General features: G+C 33.2%; 1 protein-coding gene across 3 annotated transcripts in view; it reads right to left on the bottom strand.

Moving 5' to 3' along the window:
* ADAMTS20 (ADAM metallopeptidase with thrombospondin type 1 motif 20) overlaps window positions 1-19,907 on the bottom strand; it is a 151,788-nt gene that overhangs the window by 31,689 nt on the left and 100,192 nt on the right. For all 3 annotated transcript variants that reach the window (XM_088798904.1, XM_088798905.1, XM_019748447.3), the window contains one exon: window positions 2,364-2,531. In XM_088798904.1, coding sequence (XP_088655030.1) covers window positions 2,364-2,531 — 168 coding nt within the window. The remainder of the gene's footprint in view (window positions 1-2,363; window positions 2,532-19,907) is intronic.

A 19,907-nucleotide genomic window follows, 5' to 3' on the forward strand; every position in this document is an offset into this window, starting at 1 on the left:
GGTACTTTTTATAGAATAAATCAAAAGCCAACGACTTCACAAGTGGTCATTTGTTTCTGGCAGAGATTTGGGGACTGTGTGGGCATATGAAGCTAATTTCTATGACAAGGAAAACCAATTCAAAGAGAAGAAAGCAGACTTTGTACAAAAGCATCTGTGTTTTTTATAGTCTTTGGGTATTCATATCTGTATCATTGAATCCCCTGAAATACGTTCCTTTAGTGACTCTAACGGAATTTCACACGCGATGGTAAGCCAAGGCCAACTCGTTAGCACTGATGACCGATTCACTGTTGCAGCGCCGGAGGTCAAGACTTAGAGAGTGTCTCTCATGAATACCAACTATATCAGCTGCAGCAGCTGCAGAGCAGCAAAAGCATCCTGAGGTCAATAGGAACACTGGTGGCCAAGAAGCCCCAAGTCTCTCCCACTTCCACTCCCACCCCCGAGCAGCTCCCGCCTGATATTAGAATCAGGAGGGATCTGCCACATGCTGGGTTCAGTCAGTGCCTTCACAGAGTTCCACCCTCTGGGGGAAAGCTCCACTGCCATTATTCTGCCACATCTAGGTCCAGATAAAGTAAGGCACACCCCCACTTTAAGCAAAACCACAGATGACAAATATAACTAATACATTAAGAGATGGCAAGTCTTTTTTGCAACTAAATCATAGTATTCAAACTAAGAAGTATTAAGTAGATGCTAGGCTAGTGAACAAGCATCCATTGTCTCTAAGACTTGGTGGCCTGGGATAGTGCTGAAGAAATAAGCATGGGTTAGATTTTAGACTTACCCCCTAAAGACAACGTAAGTCATAGACGATATTAAATGACACTATCATATTTGAGTTCTTGTAGAGTTCACACTCTATGCAAGTAAATAATGGCAAACATATATGTAAGGCCATTGTACACCTGAGCACAGATGACGACGAACTAGACTGGGGTGGTTGCAGTGGACATTCAAGAGTTACCTAGATAGGAGACAGAATTATCTGGCATTTCTTTCCTGAACAACTCAGTAGGGTAGTAGTGGTATTCACTAAATAAAATAGGTTAGTAGGAGATCTTTTAAATCATGGCTTCTGGTAAACTAGTAAAAATAATGTTATTTACTTTACCCAAATTAAATGTAGAAGCAATGGCTCAAGAAAAGAAAAAAAACTATATGTAATGGAGGGGGGGAGATAAAATAACAGAGATGTGTTTGCCCCTAGTTTTCAGTCAAATGTTAACCACAATTATCAGCACCCCAACACTTGACAGGGGCTGCTTCTTCTCCAAAGAAATCTGAGATGCTCACTCAGTTTGGGAGCTTTTTATTCAGTACCAATGACATGTTGATATACCGGCATTCCAAAGTCGGTTCCCTGCACCAAGGCTCTGCCCTCACAGAGTGAATGCTGATAACTTAGAAGCCCAGGGGGATATACTTTTTCTAGCTCTTGTCTGAACCCGTCTGTTCCTAACAGACATAGCTCCAACAGCGGACAGAGACAAGGACATTCCATCAGCAGAAGATAGGTTTCTTTTTCCTTTTGCAAGACTAGGTCCCCAGTAGAAATGGAAAAGCACCCTGAAGTGTTGCTTATCCAGACGCTGTGTCGAAAGTCTAACCCCACTGAAATCAGGCCTTGGGAAGTTCTGCTAGTTAATGTTTATGACTTCCTTCATGACTTTTGCCTCTTCAGTATTTCCCAAGTGGGTCTTTGCTTGACAACCACGTTGAAAGGCATGCCTCCCCAAATTTAGATTTTGAGTTTACTTCCCTGAGCATGCCAGGGCAGGTATTGATCACCTTTCTTTTATAAACTGAGTTCTCAGCCTGTACATCCTCTATGAATCCGCTTCCTTTTTGCTAAGGTTTTCTAAGTGTGTGTGCATTTTAGCCTTAGCTAGTCCTGGGCATCTAGTTCTGATGTCTCTTTCAAACAACCTCCAATTAAGATTCCTTCTGGAACTTACCAGTCCCATTTCCAAGATGCAACCTTAGCTCAAATACAAGATTTTCATGTGGGAATGTGACAATTACTAAATACATCATCATATATATTTCACTGTTAGACTACCTGGAACAATACTATGATTATCGGTAGCCCCCTCAACCCCAGTATTCAGTAACAGAATTTGATGTAAAGTTTACAGCCGCAAGAAAGTCAAATGACTAACTTGTGATTTATCTATAGACTTAGTAAATATTAATACTGTGCAATATTAATTCAGACATTAGTGCAAAAAATGTATAACAGAATAAAGCACATTTTAGTGGGGTAAAACTCTGAAGGTTACTGAAAGTACATAGAATGAATTAAGATATTATTTTTAAGTGCAAATATATATATGATTATAAAACACATCCCTTACCTCCTTCCATCTATTGGCTTTCCATGAAGGGCATCTGACAGATCTACAAGCTTTGTGAGTTCGAGGTTTCTGTAGATGACTGCAGTATTTTTCTTCTAATTTCCCTTGGACTTGGTCAATACAAAGCACCTCACGGTACTTTAAACCTTTACCACAAGAAGCTGAACACTAGAAAACAAGTAGGAATACACTTGATTCATTTTATCTTAAATTTATCGACAAGAAGTACACAATGAAGCAACCAAAATGTTATTGCTTTGCTATTTTCATTAAAACGTACTTTGATATTTCTAAGTAGTGGAATTTAAAAGTTGCCAATGTGTCCTGGATTGATGTTGATGTAAGGTATCCATTGAGTCTATAAAAACTATTGTCTACATTATACGAAACACATTTCTAGAACATAAATGCTTTTAGATCTTTTAAGGTGAAAGACTATGAGCAGTTAACTTTTATGAACAGAATTCAACAAAATTCACTTTCAATTTTATATAGTCACCACCTGTTCTGTTTTTATCCCCACGTGGCCTTCCACACTGCAAAGTATATTTTGGACATTTAAAAAAATGCAGTAATCTTTCAATTCAGAAAACTGTGATTCAGAAAGCAGAAAATGTATTTCTTTAAAGTGCACTTCAGGTTTGTCTTTTTGCATTAACCTGGAAGATGTAACTCTTTCCCATCAACCTTCCAATCTATTTAGTAAAAAAAAAAATAACTAAAATACCTGTAAAGATATAGATAAAACAATGATTTGAATTCATTTTTCAGCCACTTGCCATTTTATAAGTGAGGCCTGTACAACAGAGTGAAAGAGCTTAGGCTCTGCCACTTTTTAGCTGGGTTACTTTAGGTACATTTCATTACTCGTCCAAGCCCTGGGTTCTTCATTTATAAAATGGGGATAACACTAATATTACAGGTTTATTATACGATTAACATGAGATAAAGACTATGAAATGTCTAATCCAGCCCTTTTACACGTGATGTATCTTCAGTAAATGTAAGCTTCCTCTTCTATTGCTTTCCTTCTCAGACAAGATGTACAGTCCTCTCATATCTGACACAGCTTTTCACATATGGTATCACTTAGAAATACATACTGGGTTGTGAGAACATTAGGTAATATATTAAGTATTTTATGCAGATTATGACTTCCAAGACTATTAGACTAATGCAGATTAGTTGCTGAAATATTTTAAATTTAAAAATTTGGGGAATAATTTACCATTTTATACTATCTACAGTATAAATTCCATTTGTGTAGACAATTTAAATTGGTGTTTCAATTATTAAGACTTATCATATCTTAAAAAAAAAAAAGACTTATCATATCAGACGTGCTCTTCTCTTCCCGTGAACACATACAGCCTTTACATTCCACAGAGAACACACTTAATTCTGTGAAAATTGCTCCGGGTCTTCCTAAACTGTATTAACGATACATTCTTTCCTGCTGTTAACCTTCTTTCTCATATTTGCCAATATTCTCGACTCTTCCTGGCCACTTGTCTTGCTCGCTTCCTTATTTCTTTACTTCACTGTTTATTTTTCAAAGAGTGTAACATTTTACACCCAAAACATCATATATTATTGAATATCAAGCATATATTATCAGGGAGTATACATATAGGTTCACACACAAAAGAATGTTTTTCTCCTATGGTGTATATTATTTTTTCTAACTTTTTTGAACATTTGAACAAAAGAACATTCATTACTCTGTTAGCCTGTTTTAAAAATAATTATGTGTATATTCATATCAACACAGCAGTACTTGTAAAAGATGGGGAAATGATATTTTATTCCTTCTATGAATATTATTTTCTACCATACACCACGAGTTGCAGATTCATTAAACATCTCTGGCTTTTGCCCTTGATTTATCCTCAGAGTACTTACAATCTAAATGATACATCATCTATTAGATGAATGACAGAGTATTCTTAAATAATATTAAACCCAATATATATCAGGAAAAAAAAAACACCAACAAGCACTGAAAGACACTAAAGACAAATGATACAATAGAAAACTATAATGGAATTAAGAAATTCATGAAAACTAGTCATTTCTTTCTGGAATATTTAGTAAGTACTAAAGGAGAAGGTGATATTTAAACTCAATTTTGATGGATGGGCTTATATATTTTGATATACCTTATTTAGACATTGCCCATGTATCTCTGTTTTGTAAAATTCTCTGAGTTCATTTAACAGTGCCAGGAATAACTCAGTAAATATGCAGTACATTGTTGATATTCTGATAACAATAACCAATTCATTTATAGAACTATGTAACATAAGAAGAGACATTAAAGATTCTATTTTAGAATTTAGCAGTATATTTCCTTTATACGCAATATCTATGTATCGACTGTAAACTTGAACATTATAGTATACTATCAGAGTTAAAAATCATTGTTCACAAAACTGCATACTCTAACTTGAGGTCCTCTCTGATTCTTTCTCTTCTTTGTTATTCTAATCTGTAACCTAGACTATTATTAAACATAATTTTAAACATATTGGCTTTTTTTTTTCTGAAGAACTGTCAATGGCTCAGAGCTATTGTCTTTCATAGTAAACCAAAAATTATACTCTTCCTTGCTTCCTTGATCCACCAAATTTTAGTCAGCATACCTTATATTGTTACTTTCCAACATGCAACCTTTGCTCTACTTAGGCATAATATAATCACTTTAATGTGACATATACAATGACAGTGCCTTGTTGATATTATTTCCTTTTACCTTGACTAATCACTTCCCCTAGTGCTTTCTAAATCTGACTTATCCTTAAAGCTCTAAGTCAACCCCTTTTCTAGAGTAAATACATACCAGTCTTTCATTTCTGTGAACTTTTCTGAGTCTCACTCTGTTTTTAGCACTTCATCATTTTCTACTTTTGTCACATGCTGTGTGTACCCAGCCTTCTGGAGGTCAAGGACTTTTTAGATCACCCACATTACTCACAAAGCAGAAAGTACAATAAATCTCAGCTGATAAATAGATGTTGATCCTTAAGCAACGTGTAAGCAATTCTCAGTTGTTTTAAGTAAACCATAAAATAATTTATTAAAACACTTAAAATTCCATGAAATATATTTATTGCTTAATAAACTCAAGTTCCTCTAGGAAAGAAACAAAAAATCCAAAAGAATTGTAACAAATTATGCCATGGTTACACTTTTAAAGTTATCTTTCCCCATGATCTGAAGAGAAGTATGATAAATTGAGTTGCAAATATTCCACAAAATAGCCCTATTGGTAGGAATACCCAAATATGGCAGGTCTTTTCTCTGGTATCCAGCAATCTTTTTTTTTCACCTCTATTTTATGTCCCTGATACCATCCTATCCTCCTTCACGTTTTATTAACACTGTATGATTCACTGATAGCATTCTTGTCCAAAGAATTTTTCTTAAAAATCACCTCTATAATCCTTAGTTGACATAGTCAAACTGAGATTTTTGTCATAACTAGTATGGAACAGCAGATATAGGAAGCAACCCACTTTAAGAGTAGCAACATTAAATACAAGTAACCTGAATTGACCATTCCTATAAATTAGTCAAAGACAAATGCCTTAAACACACACACACACACACACACACACACACACACACACACACACACACACAAACAGAACACTGAAACACAGTAGAACTTGAAAGCCTTAAAATTTAATAGACTCTCCAGAGCTATGCAGGTTGGCTGGCACTTGCAATTCCAAGGTGGAGAGTTGAAATTAGTTGACTCTAATATAATTAACTTTAGAATGAGTCTATTCTTGGTTATAAAGCTTAGTTGTATGTAATTACAGGATAAGATTACTTCTGATATTTGAGGTATGGATTATTGCTTTGTTTGTTTACATGTAAGGGAACTACAGAAGAGTGAAATAATTGACTTAATTTGTGAGAGATTTGTTGATTAATTCTGGTAACTTAAATTGCTAAACAAAATAAGGAAATAAAAAGTTTATTTAGCTCCAGTTCTAGAAAATAAAAAACCTGGGGGAAGAGTGTGTGTGTGTGTGTGTGTGTGTGTGTGTGTGTGTGTGTGTTTAGGCTTTCATAAGTTGTTGTGTTGATTTCACTCTCTATCCTGACAGTAGTGGGAAACATACACTGAGAGAATTGATATGTTCCCTAATTTGCAATAAAATAGCCCTCAAAAGTAACTATTGTACTATAACTTAGTCATGTATAAATGCCTTTAATAGACTTTACAAACTGAGTAACCATAAGTAACTTTTTATCCTCGCTGAACTCCATTTTTCATATGTAATATTGGTAAGAATATCTATTTTATATAAATATTGGGTAAAAGTAAAGAAAAATGATTTTTTTTAAAAAAGAGAAATATCCAAACACAGGAAACTCTAAAGACATTTATAATGCTATAGCAGAATTTAAAAAAAATTAATAAAGAATCCTGCAAAACATAATATTGATTACATGCAAGACAAACTTGAAAATGTCTCCCAAAATGCAAAAGAAAATGGGAAGATGACATACAGAACACTGTTTCCTAGAAAATACTCTGCATATTTCCAGCTCAGGACCTTTGTCCATCTTATTTCCACTCACCCCAAAACCTTCCTCCATTTAATTCCTACATATATTTTTCAGTACTGAGTTTTAAATCTCATTTCCTCCGTAGAGCCTCCTTTATTGATGCAACATGTCTGATGTCCAACCTAGGCTTTTTACATCTCAATATATCTGTAATTGTCTATTCCATGTCTCTTTTCCCTGCCACACTATAAATTCTATCGAGGACAGACATACTGTGGAGGATTATAAAAAAAATAGAAAGAACCCAGTATTACTTTTTCTTAATTTTGAGTGTTATGGACCATTCTATATTTCTTACTCTAAAAGGAGGAAATAATTCCAATGCACCATGAACCGTAGGCTCCTGCATTAATTTATTGACCCGTGTCCTCCTATAACAGTAGCTATTCCACTGGTGGCACATGAGCTGATTATAGACGGTACAGTTAAAATGTAATGGTTATTTTTCATAGTAATAATCATCGTCAATTTTAGCTATAAAGATCACTTAGCTAGGTATTTGAAAACCAAATAAAAAGAATAATTTTGGTTTACAGAATAGCAAGTAAAGTCAAAATTAAGAGTGAGAATTATTCATGCAGTGTATTTTAATTAAGTTCAACTGAAAAAGTAGCTAGACTAGAAATTTGATTAGAAATGTCTATTTCGCTTGCTGCTGTATAGTGCCATTTGTGGATTAAGGCATATATTTTTGTTTCTATATTCCTCATGTAAACTTTAGCTAAACTTCTGTAAGAATAAGTATTAAAACTAATATTCACTGCTTAATATTAGAAACACTTAATATTAGAAAAGAGCTCTAACATCAATTGTAAGTTCTACATTAAATGTTTTTAATGACTATCAAGATAAGCAACCAATTAGTGAGAGCAGGGATTTTAAATGAAAGCCTAGCAATTTATATAGATTTTTGGTTAATTTTAAATCTAAATTAATTCTGTACATAGGCTAAATAATTTCTAGTTCTCTAAATGGGCTTTCAGTCAGTAAATTTGGCAATGACCACATTGTTTAAAATGAGCAGAGGATGAGAGAGAGAGAGAGAGAGAGAGAGAGAGAGAAAGAGAGAAAGAGCCCAATTAATATCAGAAATGAAAGAGATGTGACAACACCACAGGAATACAAAGGATTATAAAATAATATTATGAACAATTATACACCAACAAATTGGACAACCCAGAAGAAAAGGATAAATTCCACAAAACATACATACTTCCAAGACTGAATCAGACCATTTTTTAGTAACAACATTGAATCAGTAATCAAAGAATTCTGCCCCGCCCAAAAAAAAAAGTCCAGGACCAGATGGCTTCACAGGTGAATTCTACCAAGTATTCAAAGAAGAATTTATAGTTATATTTCTCAAACTATTTCAAAAACTTAAAGATGAAAAGCTTCCAAATTCATTCTCTGAGGCTAGTGTTACACTGATACCAAAACCAAAGACACTACAAAAAAAAAAAAAAAAAAAAAAATTACAGACCAATATCCCTGATGAACACAGATGTAAAAATCTTCAAGAAAATATTAGCAAACCAAATTCAGCAATACATTAAAAAGGTCATACACCATGATCAAGTGAGATTTATTCCAGGGTTGCAAGGACATTTCAATATCCACAAATCAATCAATGTGATACACCACATAAACAAAAGTAAGGATAAAAATCATATGATCATCTCAACAGATATAGAAAAAACATTTCACAAAATTCGTATCCATTTATGACAAAAAACACTCTCAACAAAGTGAGTATAGATCATGTACAAGACAAGGATGCCCATTCTCACCAATTGTATTCAACATAGTATGAAAGTCCTAAGCACAACAATCAGACAGGAAAAGGACATAAAAGGTATCCAATTAAAAAGGAATAAGTAAAACTGTCACTATTTGCAGATGAGAGTGTATACAAAAAACCCTAAAGATTCCACCAAAAAACTTTCAGAACAAATGAATTCAGTAAAGTTTGAGGGTGCAAAATTAATATTTAGAAATCTATTGCATCTCTCTACCATAATAACAAACTATCAGAAAGAGAAATTAATAAAACAATGTCATTTACTACTGCATCAAAGAGAATAAACTACCGAGGAACAAATTTAACCCAGGAGGTAAAAGACCTGTACTCTGAAACTATAAGACATTGATAAAAGAAACTGCAGAGGAAAGAATGAATATCTACCCAAAGCAATCTACAGATTCAACACAATCCCTATCAAAATATTAATGGCATTTTTCAAAGAACTAGAACAAATAATCCTAAATTTTATACGGAATCACAAAACATCCCAAATAGCCAAAGAAATCTTGAGAAACAACAAAGTTGCAGGTATCACACTACCTGATATAAAACTGTACTACAAGGCTATAGTAATCAAAACAGCATGATACTGACATAAAAAAAGGACACACAGACCAATGGAACAGAGACCCCAGAAATAAACCCATGCCTATATGGTTCAATTAATCTATGACAAAGGAGGCAAGAATATACAATGGGGTAAAGACAGTCTATTCAATAAACCATGCTGGGAAAACTGGACAGATACATGCCAAAAAAAAAAAAAAAGAAAGAAAGAAAGAAAGAAAGAAAGACCACTTTCTTACATATACACAAAAATAAATTCAAAATTGATTAAAGACTTAAATGTAAGACATGAAACCATAAAAGTCCTAGGAGAAAACATAGGTACTAAACTATTTGACATCAGTCTTAGCAGTACTTTTGGGGGTATGACTCTTAGGGCAAAGGCAACAGCGCAAAAATAAATGGGAACTACGTCAAACTAAAAACCTTTTGTACCATGAAGAAAACCATCAACAAAATGAAAAGATAATCTATGTGAATGGGGGAACATATTTGCAAATGATATAGCCAATAATGGACTAATATCCAAAATCTATAAAGAACTCATACAACTCAACATCAAACAAACAAACAAAAAAACAAACAATCCAATTTAAAAAACGTCAGAGGACCCGAATAAACATTTCTCCAAAGAAGATATACATATGGCCAACACATGAAAAGATGCTCAACATCACTAATCATCAGAGAAATACAAATCAAAACCATGACATATCACCTCACACTTGTCAGAATGACTAATTATCTAAAAGACAATAAAGATTAAGTGTCGGTGAGGATGTGGAGAAAAGGGAACGCTCGTGCACGATAGGTGGGATTGCAAACTGGTGCAGCTACTATGAAAAACAGTATGGAAATACCTCAAAAAATTAAAAATAGAACTACCGTATGACCAATCAATCCCACTTCTTGGTATTTATCTGAAGAAACCAAAAACATATATGCACTCTATGGTCACTGCAGCATTATTTGTGATAGCTAAGATATGGAAGCAACCTAAGTGTCCATCAATGTGGTATCTATACACAATAGTATTACTCAGTCATGAAAAGAAATGAAATTTTACTATTTGTGACAACACTGATTATTATGCTAAGTGAAATAAGTGAGACAGAGAAAGACAAATATTATATGATTTCACTTATATGTGGAATCTAAGGAACAAAGTTAACAAACAAAAAAGAAACAAACTAATAGATACAGATAACAAACTGATGGTTGCTAGATGGGAGATAGGTAGGAAAATAGAAGAAAAAGGTGAAGAGGATTAAGAAGTACAAACTGCCAAATATAAAATAAGTCATAGGGATGTAAAGTGCAGCATAAAGAATATAGTCAATAATATCTTAATAACTATGTATGATGCCAGATAGATACTAGACATATTGTGGTAACCACTTTGTAAGATACATGTGTTTAATCACTATGTTGTACACCTGAAACTAATATATTGTATGTCAACTATAATTAAAAAGTAAATTTTTATAAATAAAATGAGCAGAGGTCAGTCATTCAAGGCCAATTAATCAGAACTAAAGGTCTCTTGTAACAACAAAACAGAGTATTTCAAAATGTGATAACACTATTGTAGACATTTTCAATACTGTTTTGTCACAAACCATTTCAGGGATGGTTAATGAAGAGATTTAGTTTTTCACTTGTCTTAAATAATCTAACTAGACAAATATAATAGCAATAATTTTTCTCCCTTAATCATTTGACTTAGTTTTCTATGTTGCTTTTAAACAAACAAACAAAAAATGACTAACAATACAAAACTGAATAAAAATAAGTGTGGTACTATTAATCAATTTGATTTATTTTTTAAAATATTCAGAATTTTCTAATTATTTTTTAAAACATAATCCTTAATAAGTTATCAAACAATCAGATGAAGAAACAAATAACCATTTTTTACTTTGTTTCTAGGTATAACATCATCTCTTTGCTTCCTGACAGCAGTTCGATAGTCATCTATTAAAAATGTAAAATTGCAGACCCATATAGGTGGGTGTCACACCAATTTGATTGCTCATTGTATGGCAGATATTAGCTAATTTCTTCAGACAACCAGGAAAAACCTACTATCAAGTGATAAACGAATTCACACAACTTTTGCTTTAGGAGAGCTCAGCTCACAGAAATGTAATCATTACACAGTACAAATCTAAACCCAAATATACCTCTTATTACAAATCAAAAATCGTTTTCATTAAGACAAATGTAACTAAGAAGCATCAATTTACAATGTATAAAATGGAGTGTTTTTTATTTGAAAACAAACATACTGTAATAGCTAAAACATAATCGGGTATCAAGTGTCTCTCTTGGAATAATTTGAGAGGATTAGTTGTGTTTTCCTTAGTGTTTAGGAAAAGTATCCTTAGTCTCAAGAAAATTCCTTAGTCTTAAGGAAAAGTCCAAAAGTATCAATGAATTTAATGTAGGAACATGTATTATTTATTTTTGTTTTGATCTTTTTCAAAACTGAGCAATTGTATGCTTTTGTAACAAAGTTAAAATTTTTATGGAAACATTTGATTATAGCTATTTTGCTAAAGAATTTTTTTAAATGATGTTTTGGTGATATGTTAAACATATTTATAATACCCTTATGAAACAAAAGATTAGTCTATTAAATGATATATTAAATAGGGAAATGATAGAGTTTCAGGTCAAAACAGACCCAAAATTAGATATTCTGTGGAATAAAACAATACTGTGTATATGCATTCATGCATGTATGTTTTTCTTTTTGATTTTTAAGGAGCCTATTACAACATTCTCTAAATAAAATAAAGAGGCTGTATTTAACCCTCGGAAACAGCATGTTTTTTTTTAAATCTTCAGGAAGTCAATGATACCTATATATCTAAGAGAAAAGCCTCACTATAGTAAAAGTATGTAAGCATACAAGTTTCATGCAACTACTTTGTAATGAAGGGTATTCCCTGCAAGGTGGAACACTATTTTAAATTGAGCTCCTCAATTATTAGAGAAGTAAAACATTGAAGTAGTCAGAGTAAAATAGCCAAAATATAGTTGAGTAAGGTATCACTCTGTTTAAACAAACAAACAAACAAAAAGACAAAATATACATAGTAAGAGTAGTCAGCTCTGTAAAATACTAATTTAATGCATATGCGCACTAAGGAGTAAGATACTAAATCTATCAACAGGGACTCCATTCATAGTATTTCCTGAAAGATTATACTTAGAGTTTTAAAGTTTAATGGAGTTTAAAAATTTCCTTTTTAACCTGTTACAGACATCCTCTGACTACACAGCTTTAATGAACCAAGACAGTGTTTGGTTTTAACAATATTTACTAATGAAATATTTCATTCTGATTATATTTAAAATTTACACCTTCAGGCGTTTAAAAAAAAATTTAAGTCAGACTGATTTGCAATAATGCTGAGCTCCAACTTAAAGGACAAGAAATATATGCTTAATAGCAAACATATCTGGTAAGCTTTCATTATATTCCCATCTTTATAATAATCATAGAATTTTAATTTCTATTTCGTGAAATTTCTATTTCTAAAATTTTATTTTTGAGTGTATATATGTATATATTTATGTACACACAACATAATGCATTTACAATTCTAAGCTAATCAATAAATATGATTATTTAATCATATGTAATATATTTGGCTAATTCAATTGGAAGTAACATTTAAATTTACTACAATATAATTGTTAATATTTTCTAAATTATGACTTTGGAAAAGTTTTGTGATTATTTTCACTTTTACATATAAAACCTGAAGCAAAGTTGCAATAACTTATGCAAGTACTTTATTCAGAAAATTTCACTTACCATACTATTTTCCACACATAAAATAAATATTAGAAAATCAGAATGAAAAACTCACTAATAACTGATAATGATTTAATTATTGGATTCGTTTTCTTCAATAGTCAAATTTGATAAGCATTACAAACCAGCAAACATCATTGAATTCTGGTTTATTATGCTAGAAGCAACAGTAAATATAATTCTAATTCAGAACATTAAGCACTATCTGTAGCAAAAGAAAAATACTCTGGAAAAACTGCCGTTAATTTAAAGCTTGTAATTTATTCTTATACCTTTCTGTCCAATAGTATAGTTTGTACTACAAAGGAGTAATGAAAATTTTGAACTTCTCTAATAAAATCTGTTCAGCAAGTGAAACTCATCTAAAGAGTTCGTGTTTGGAGTTTTTATTGACTCATTGAGTAGCACAAATCTTTACAATTATAAGGTAACTGGAAAAAAATGTTATTGTCAATATGAGAATAATATAAATCTTGTGCAATTTTAACAATTCTTTTGGGGCTGCTATGTGAATTTACTTTTCCTTGATGTCTTTATACAAATCGCAACAAATGGGATGTTTCTTTTGTACGTTCCATGCTGAAAACCCCACCCCTGTCTTACCCCCTGGAGTCTACATCAAGAATCATGATCATCTGCCTTCTGAATGGAACAAAACAGGAAACTATTCAGTGTGGGTAACCATAAAAAGTAAAAAGATCAGAAAAATGACTGAAGTATACCTTCTAAAACTTTTTTTTACTTTTAAAGCACTACCTACTATGGTAACATTTACAAAATTCTTAAAATCAAGTGCCAGGAAAATAAGCAGGATTTACCATTCCTAGTTTCCACAAATGCTTTTGTGCTAGCTGTGGGAGATAACAGAAATAAAGCCAAGAAGTTTGCTTTCAAGTAGGGTTATAAAGGCCTGAAGAGGAATATGAATATAGAACTCTCTGATAAATAAGGGAAACGTCAGAGTTAAAATTAAAAGAATACTCATTGTATGGTTTTATGTCTATTTATCATATGCAACACAAGTTTTGAGGCAAAAATGGTGGTTTTTTTTTGTTTTTGTTAATGTTTTTAAAACATCCTAAAATGTTTTAGGAATTACTAGTTCAGTGAATTTAAGCTAATTTTAAAATGAACTTAATCAGATAAAAATGAATTATTTATGTTAAAATGTAAGATGGGGTTTCATAGTTTTCACTACTTGAGAGTAGAGGACAGAAGAATAAAAAGAGCATGGAATTTGGAATCAGACATTTACATCTGACTCTCAGCTGTCAGTAGCTGAGCAACCTTGGGCTAGATGCTTAACCTTGCTGGTCCTCAGTTTTCTCATCATAAAGTGGCATAATACCTCTACCTCAGGGTAGGTGTGAGATTAAAGGAGATAACATATAAATGAACCTAAAAGAGTGCTTGATTCAGCGTTCTAAATGCATATTAAACTTTCATTTCCCTTTCCTTTTCTTCTTTTCCCAAATCCTGAGGAAATATAAAACAGTGAAAACACAACCCGTGGCATAGATTTCTCTTCTAAATACTTGAATGGAACATGGGGAGTGTTTAAGACTCATACATTGAGAACCCATCCAATGGTAAAATAAGATGGGTAATCACCCCAGTGGAATTCCAGTTAAGATCCTATCTTATTCCCTCCTGGGCGGTGGGGGGGAATGTTTATCTAGGTGCTGAGAAACATATCAGACACATTTCAAGTTATTTTCAGAGTGAGAATAAGGTAGAGAAAGTAGAATAGAAGGCAAATAGACATCTGGTTAAAAAAAAAAAATAACCAGTTTCAGTTTAATATGGTGGAGTGACCGTATATATTCATTTCCTCACTTCTTCACTTTTTTTCAATCCACAAAGTCAAAGTAAACAAAATAGATTTCAATAACTTTGGAAGATGCAGAAAGGATAAAAAGAATGGAGAAGACCGATGTGAAGCAAGACAAACTTGTACCTGCAAAACCCCTCAGAGGCTCAGCACCTGGATGCAAGTAGCTGCGACTCTTCCACTCCTTTTAAGCCCCATTAGGGGCCTATTTTCTGGAGAAATTAAACTGCTTGGGCTCGAGTTGGGGGTGCTGGGGGAAGAATAAGGGAATTCTACACACTGAACTCTTGATTCGTTGTATCTCTGCCCATGCCACTCTTCCTCACAGGCTATGCATTAGAGAGCCCTGCTCAGAAACTCACTCTCCAAAAGACCTTAAAATACTGATTTACAGGGAAAATCATCAGTCACTAAACTATCCAAATTCAGAGTTTACAATTAATTAGCTAATGCCTTACACTCAAATAAGAATGAGTTGCAGAGAATCAACTTTTGAAGAAAAACTTCAATAGGAAAACCGGAAAACTACTACCATCCCCACCTGAAAGAAAGGGTCTGAAAGATAAACGACAATCAAGGGATAATTCTCTTGATTACAGATTCCTCAAAAAATCTGTAAGTAGTAAGAGAGTAGATGTTGTATGGATAAAACAAGATAGAATAGTATGACCTCCAAAGCAATCACAATGCACGGAAATCTTTTAATAATTAAAAATATAACTAAAATAAATAACTCAATAGATGGTTTGAAATTGACAAAGTTTCCCATCGAGTGAAACCAAATGACAGAGACAGAAAATAGAATAAAAACAAGAGAATTAGAGGATCAATCCAAGAATCCCAATGTCCAACTAGAAAGAGTTCAGAAAAGAACAAAGAAAATATTTGCCTAGAAATTATCAAAGAAATAATGCAACCAATTTTCTCAATGCACGTCTCCTTAATGAAAGGACCTACAAAATGCTTAGCAAACTGAATTTTAAAATACTAAGTTATTTCATCATGAAACATCAGAGTGACAGGAATGAAGAGAACATACTGGAAGCTTCAGTGGCACAGGCGTGGAGACAGGGCTCATACAACAGACTGTGAATCAGATCACCACACTTCATCATAGCTGAGAATGCTAGAGGATAAGATACTGAAAAAAATTAGGGGAAATTATTTTCAAGTTAGAATTCTATAACCAGAGCAATTATTAACATGAGGATTGACTAAAGACATTTTCAGATTTTGGACAGATGGAAAAAATATACCTCTCACTTTCTTTTTCTTAGGAAGATGCAAGGGAAAATGTTTTAGTTTGAGAGAGCGAATACATGTGATGCAAAAAAAAGTCATCAAAATCAAAGATGAATAAAAAGACTTCCCAGGATGAGAGAATGGTACAGCAGGGTTAAATTCTTCCAGGCCAGATCAGAGGAGGAAGATTGGGGGTGGGGTGCGGAGCCTCTGGGAGGAGTCTAGGAAAAAAGAAATATCTGAGCATTTAGAAAAACCATTCATAGAGATTTTACAACTCTGTTCAAACACTTGAGAGAAAAATAACGATTAGAACATAAAAAAGCTAAGCACATTTTTAAACGTGGCAATTATTAACTCTAGGTAAATCAGAGTTGCACAAAGAAGCAGCAGTTCTTCAAGGTACACTGCTTGGCTCCTCACTGACATAGGAAATCTGACTATTGACTTAATCAAAATTTATTCAGAAGATAGGATTGTGGAATTAGTGGTCTACATAAGAGAGTTCAATTCTCATCCTCTGTAAGAGAAAATAGGTCTTTTTTTTTTTTTTTTTTGGATGCATGAGGAAACAGCACAATAAGCCTATTTGGAAATATTTTATTGTGACATCAGGTATCTGAATGAAATCCTGAAGTTATTCCCAGACTTTCAAATTTTAGTTTCTGAGGTCCAAAAAAAAAAGAATCTTTTTATTATAACCACAGCTAAAATCTTTCCACAAGCTAAAAACTAATTTCCCTTTTAAAAAGTTCTCTAGAGTGTTCCTAAGAATTAAAAAATATATAAGGAAACCTTTTCCCAAACTATAAGAAAGTGAGTTTTTTTCACAACACAGTTTTGTCCATGTTTTGACTTAAAAATTATTTTTAAAATGCTCAAAGTTTGAGAGACAGAAAAAGTTGCAGATGGCGTTTAATACCACAAAACACACAAAAAATATCTCTAACGCTCTCCTCAATGTAGACCATATAATCATAAAGGGCTTACTTCTATTTTTAACACAATAGAAATTTGGATATTAGGATGTTTTTCACATGTAAATTATGTAAAAACAAAAAGAGCTAGACTTTCTACCACAATATGCCCACATACTATAGTTGGTGAAATGAATTATAAATGAGAATTCTAATCTTAATAAGGGCAGAAACCACATCTATAAATGTTTACTGAATGAATGAATGAATGAATGCTATGAAGAAAAAAATGAGCAAATATATACAATTTTTTAAAATATGCAATCTGTTTTAGCTGAATGAGGTAGAGTTGAATGATCTTTAGTTCCACAAAAATAACACAGCAAGTAAAGCTTCATGTAACAGATCTCTTTCTTAAAGATTTGTATTGTTGTTGTTCTGATTCTATGGGGTGCCCTGTAGAGATAAGAAGGGCTTCCTGGTTTCATCTAAGGTTGAGATCTTGCCAAGTTTAGCAGAGAAATGCTGATGGAGACAGGATTCCATATAAGCTACTACTGAGCTTGTTTCCTGACTCTGAAGAATGTCTAGAAGTGAAGGAAGAGCCACGCATGATTATCTTCCCTTAGATGTGAAAATTATCTTAAGGTAAACTAATAGACAGTGAAGAATTTTCCCTCAGATGAAAGGATGTGAACCCTCTCTGGTGGCAGAATAGAGTCATTTGTTTGTTAGTGTGGCAATGTAAGTTTCCTTTTATTCTTTCAGTCTAAAAATAATATATTCTCACAGAGTACACATTACCATTTACACACAATTTGCACACTTTAATTCTCACACTATACTGAATAACATTCCAAACAGAATGATTAATCATTATACACACAAAATGCTTTTAGGCTCTACCTATCGAATATATTTGGGTTTGTTTGTAGGTAAAATCTACTATATTAGAAGAAAACTTTCCTAAATATATGTTTATATCACCCCAAGATATTACAGGCTAGCTATAGAAATACTTCGTGGGCCTTTCTCTGACAAATTTAATTATTGCATCCAAGTTCTCTTTCCCAGAAATTTGACTTCTTGCTGTAGTATTTGCAGTTAAATTGTTAGTTGGAACTAGTTTATTTAGAGTAGTATTTTTTTGCCATTAATATCCCAGTAAAGGGAACATTTGTCTCAAAATAATTTGATAGTCACCTGTTTAAGTATATCCTTTTTAATATTTTTACCAGCTGTAATATGAACTCTATATACTTATCTATTCATATTTTTATCTTCCACACCTAGAGCTATGTAAATACCACTAACACACTGTATGGCTATGTAGATATCTACTGAATGAATAAACTTAAAAGAAATTCATGACGATTATAAATCGTGGTTTTCTTTGTTTTTTTTTAAGAACTGGTACAGGGATTGGCTCATCTTTTCTTAATTAAACTAGCAAAGTACTAGCAAATTTCCTCTCCTCAAGTTACTCTCTTTTAAGTCATTTAAAAAGAAATCTTCACTATAGACACAAGCCGTTAACCATGCTGTTCTCTCCATATTTGTCCACTTAAATTCTCTCTGAATCTCTCATCTACATATGATACTTATTGAGAACTGGAAACACCTTTACTATTGCTACTTTTAAGTAGTTATGGCTGAGACTGAATGAATGACAGTAAAAGACCAAAATGTAACAGTGACATTCTTCAATATATATACCCCACAAGGGATTTGTACTCAGAACCAAAAATTAACTCCTACAAATCAATAAAATAAAGCAGAAAACTCAACAGAAGAATGGGCAAAGGGCTTCAATAGGTACTTCACAAAAGAGGAATAAACATGAAAACACAACTTAATGGGACATCACAAAAGGCAATACCACTACACATCCACTGGAATCACGAAGATTGAAAAGTCTGATAATACCAAGTGTTGCCAAGGATGTGGAACAATTAAAATTCTCACACAACCACCTTTAAAAAAAACTGTCTGATAGAATTTATTCTACCTGAACATATGTATACACTAAGATCCTGCAGTTCAACTCCTGGATGCATATACACCCAATCTCCATACACATGATCCCCAAAAGACACATGTGAGAAATGTTCATAACAGCATTATTTGCAAGTCCCAAATTTTAAAAAAACAAACCCAAATCCTTGTCAACTGGAAAATATTCATACAAATCATATTTAGTCAAGTCATACAACTGTATATTCATACAATTAATACTGGATTGCAATGAGAAACTACAATTAAGGGGCGGCCAGATGCTCAGTTGGTTAGAGCACGAGCTCTCAACAACAAGGTTGCAGGTTCAATTCCCACATGGGATGCTGGGCTGCCCCCCTGCAACTAAAGATTGAAAACGGCAACTGGACCTGGAGCTGAGCTGCACCCTCCACAACTAGATTGAAGAACCCTGGAGAAACTTGTAGCTGATGGACCCCGGAGAAACACACTGTCCCCCAATAGTCCCCAATAAAATTTAAGAAAACTACAATTACACACAATGTGAATGAATCTCACAAACCTAATACAGTGGTATGTCAGTTTTCAAACCTCTCCGTTGATGAACATTTTGGTTTATGAACGCCGTAAACCCGGAAGTAAATGCTTCAGTTTTCGAACACAACTCAGAAGTTGAACATGTCACATGGATTTCACTGAGTGCAAGATCCTGAGGTCTAGCTATCGGCTGTTTTCGAACGTATCAGAACTCGTGGATTACATTCAAAAACCGAGGTACCACTGTATTGTGATTCTCACAAGC

The sequence above is a fragment of the Rhinolophus sinicus genome, chromosome 1 (assembly GCF_057876585.1).
Source record: "Rhinolophus sinicus isolate RSI-liver-muscle chromosome 1, RSI-T2T, whole genome shotgun sequence".
Lineage (NCBI taxonomy): Eukaryota > Metazoa > Chordata > Mammalia > Chiroptera > Rhinolophidae > Rhinolophus > Rhinolophus sinicus.